This window comes from Cariama cristata, unplaced genomic scaffold (genome assembly GCF_000690535.1).
Source record: "Cariama cristata isolate BGI_N322 unplaced genomic scaffold, ASM69053v1 scaffold34152, whole genome shotgun sequence".
NCBI classification, from domain to species: domain Eukaryota; kingdom Metazoa; phylum Chordata; class Aves; order Cariamiformes; family Cariamidae; genus Cariama; species Cariama cristata.
The window spans coordinates 2,610-5,469 of record NW_009606072.1 but is presented as its reverse complement, the minus strand read 5'-3'; the positions used below and the strand labels follow the sequence as shown (position 1 = coordinate 5,469).

The 2,860-nt window shown below is 55.0% G+C and overlaps 1 protein-coding gene across 1 annotated transcript in view; it reads left to right on the top strand.

Moving 5' to 3' along the window:
* Positions 1 to 2,193: 2,193 nt before the first annotated feature.
* TMCC2 (transmembrane and coiled-coil domain family 2) overlaps positions 2,194 to 2,860 on the top strand; it is a gene marked incomplete at its 5' end in the record, with an annotated part of 2,390 nt that continues 1,723 nt past the window's right edge. The window contains one exon of the mRNA XM_009696231.1: positions 2,194 to 2,853. Coding sequence (XP_009694533.1) covers positions 2,194 to 2,853 — 660 coding nt within the window. The remainder of the gene's footprint in view (positions 2,854 to 2,860) is intronic.

Sequence of the window (2,860 nt, the reverse complement as noted above, 5' to 3'; positions counted from 1 at the left end):
GGAAAGTGTGGCTTTTACTAATCCCCTGGTTAAATCCACTGCACAGTCATTTAGGCTTGCTGGGATTTAGCAGGCGCTGTCTGTTAATACTGCAAAGATCGGTATTGTCTTTTTGTGGTGGTTGTTTTCAAAGCAATAACCTGATGTGGCTTTCCTATGACGTGCCCTGTGTCCGAGAGAGAGCAGAGCTTTCACCGGGGCTTGGGGAAAGGATTTCATCCCAGCCATGTCAGCATGGATGGGCAGCATGGGATCCATACCATTCACCACCCATCCTGCCCTCCCTTCCCCCGTGCTCCCAAATATACTCCCACAAATAAATCCAGAAGATTGGCTTTGTGGGGGCAAAGGTTTGGGTGATTCCCAAACCTTTCCCTCTTTGGAAACAAAGTTTGAGCAACTTCTCCCCTTCCCTGGCCCAGCTGGGGTTTCCCGTTTCGGCATCTCCAGGGCTGCTTTTCCCTTTGCCACGGCCGGTTTGTCCCTTACTGCACAGAGCATTGCGCATCGGGGCAAAAAGTCTGTTTCCTGCTGCTTCTAATTTCTGCGCCGTGATAAGAAACCAAAGCGAAACCCTTCGTGGGGCGGCTGGAGAGCCCAGCCCTGCCGAGCACTTAGGAATAGCCTGGCAGCGAGGGCTGAACACTCTGCAGGTTTGTTGGGCATTATATTTTTTTTAAAAAGCGCTGCTCCAGCCGGACTGAAGCCAGCCCCCAGCTCTGCCCTGCATCTGCCTGCAGGTTCTCCCTTTCGCTCTCATCCTCCAGCCCCTGCCCCAGACTGCTTTAGCGCTGCTGCAATGGAGAGAGAAGAAAAGCCTTGGGGAGGGGGCTGGGGGATGCTCCCACTGAGCTTGTGGTTGTCCGCTCTTGCCTCCTAAGGAGGCCGAGACCCCCACAAGGACCCCTCTGCATGAAGCACCAACACCCCCGGGCTCCCCGCAGGACAGCAGTGCTGGGGAAGGAGGAGAAGCAAGTAAATAACAGGAGGGCAGCGCTTGCCCCTGCTTTGCCAAGCCCCGCACAGGACCCGCTGCAGACGGGAGTGTTTGTAAGCAGCATCTTGAGAACATTCCTCCCTCCCGCGCAAGGCATTTCCTGGTGATAACGCACTCCTAAGTAGTGATCTCGCAGCATTATCCCTATTAAAGGGTCATTCGGGGAAAGTGTGATGGAAATTAGAAATTATTCAGGTCTGCCAACAGTATTTAACTTTCAAGCAGCTCTTAATTAGAAGCCAGGAGCCATTTATACAACCACTGAGATTTGCATAAGAATCTACATATAAAACCCAGCAACTGGAAAGATTTAGTGATGATTTTTTTTTTCCAATGGCAAAGCAGCATGCCCAGGTTGGAGAGCTCAAGGCAGGTCCCTGGGTTGCAGCCCAGGCTCTGCCAGTGGTTTTAAGTGTGGCCTCAGGCAAGTGATTTCCTCTCCAAAAGCTGCAATTTTTCTATCTGTAAAATGGAAATCAGCACGGGTCCAAACTTTCTAGGTGGCAGCTTGTGTTTGCAAGAGAAATCTGGCATTGCCAGGTGAGAAACCTTGGAAAAGAAAGCAAAGGAGTCCCTGCACCTGCAGCCTGCTGCTCTCTGGGGATCACGAGCTGCTCCTGAGTCACCCGCAAACTGGGGTTACGGCAGAGTTTCTCTTCAGCTAAAAAACTCCTGTGTGCATCTAGGCTAAAAGCCAAAGTCTGAAAATGAGATGAAAATACCTCCAGGTTGCTCAATCCCTGCTCTCACCTCTGGTTTGGTGGGAGATTTGATGATGGGTTCCAGTTTTAGTTCCTTGCTCCTTTTTCCCTGGCTGGCACCGGGTGTCCAGCAGCCCAGAAACGCGGGGGCCCATCTCTGCCCAGAGCGAGGGCGGAAAGTCAGAGTCGAGCTCCCAGCGACTGATGCTCCTTGCTGGAAGCCACTGGCCAAAACCAGCCCTGAAACCCTAATTATTTTGTTGCTGCACCCTCTAACTGGCTTATTGCTGGAATGCCAGCAGTAGCGGTATGGCTGGGAAATGCTTAACCAGCCGGAAAAAACAACACCTTCTCGCTCTTGCTCTGGTTAACTCTTCTCCTGCCCAGCTCTTGCCTCCCTCTCCCTCCTCTGTCCCCCCTCCCCGTTCCTCTCCTGCCCTGCCTGGGCGTCAGCTCCCTCCGTTCAGCATCGCCCTCCTCTCTCTTTGCTCGCAGCTGGACAAGGGGGACGTGACCGCGCTCAGCCTGCCCTCCACCGCCGGGCACGGTGACACCGATGGCACCGTCTGCCTGGACGTCCCCGATGGCACCCCTGACCCTCACAGGACGAAAGTCGCCATCGAGCACCTGCACCAGAAGATCCTCAAGATCACCGAGCAGATCAAGATCGAGCAGGAGGCTCGGGATGACAACGTGGCCGAGTACCTGAAGCTGGCCAACAACGCGGACAAGCAGCAAGCCTCCCGCATCAAGCAGGTTTTCGAGAAGAAGAACCAGAAGTCGGCACAGACCATCGCGCAGCTGCACAAGAAGCTGGAGCACTACCACAAGAAGCTGAAGGAGATCGAGCAGAACGGCCCTTCCCGACAGCCCAAGGATGTCTTCCGGGACATGCATCAGGGTCTCAAGGACGTGGGTGCCAACGTTCGCTCCAGCATCAGCGGCTTTGGTGGCGGCGTGGTGGAGGGTGTCAAGGGAGGGCTCTCGGGTCTGTCCCAGGCCACCCACACTGCCGTGGTCTCCAAGCCCCGGGAGTTTGCCAGCCTTATCCGGAACAAGTTTGGCAGCGCGGACAACATCGCCCATCTGAAGGACACGTTGGATGATGGGCACCCGGAGGAGGCTTCGCGGGCTCTCAGCGGCAGTGCCACCCTGGTCTCCA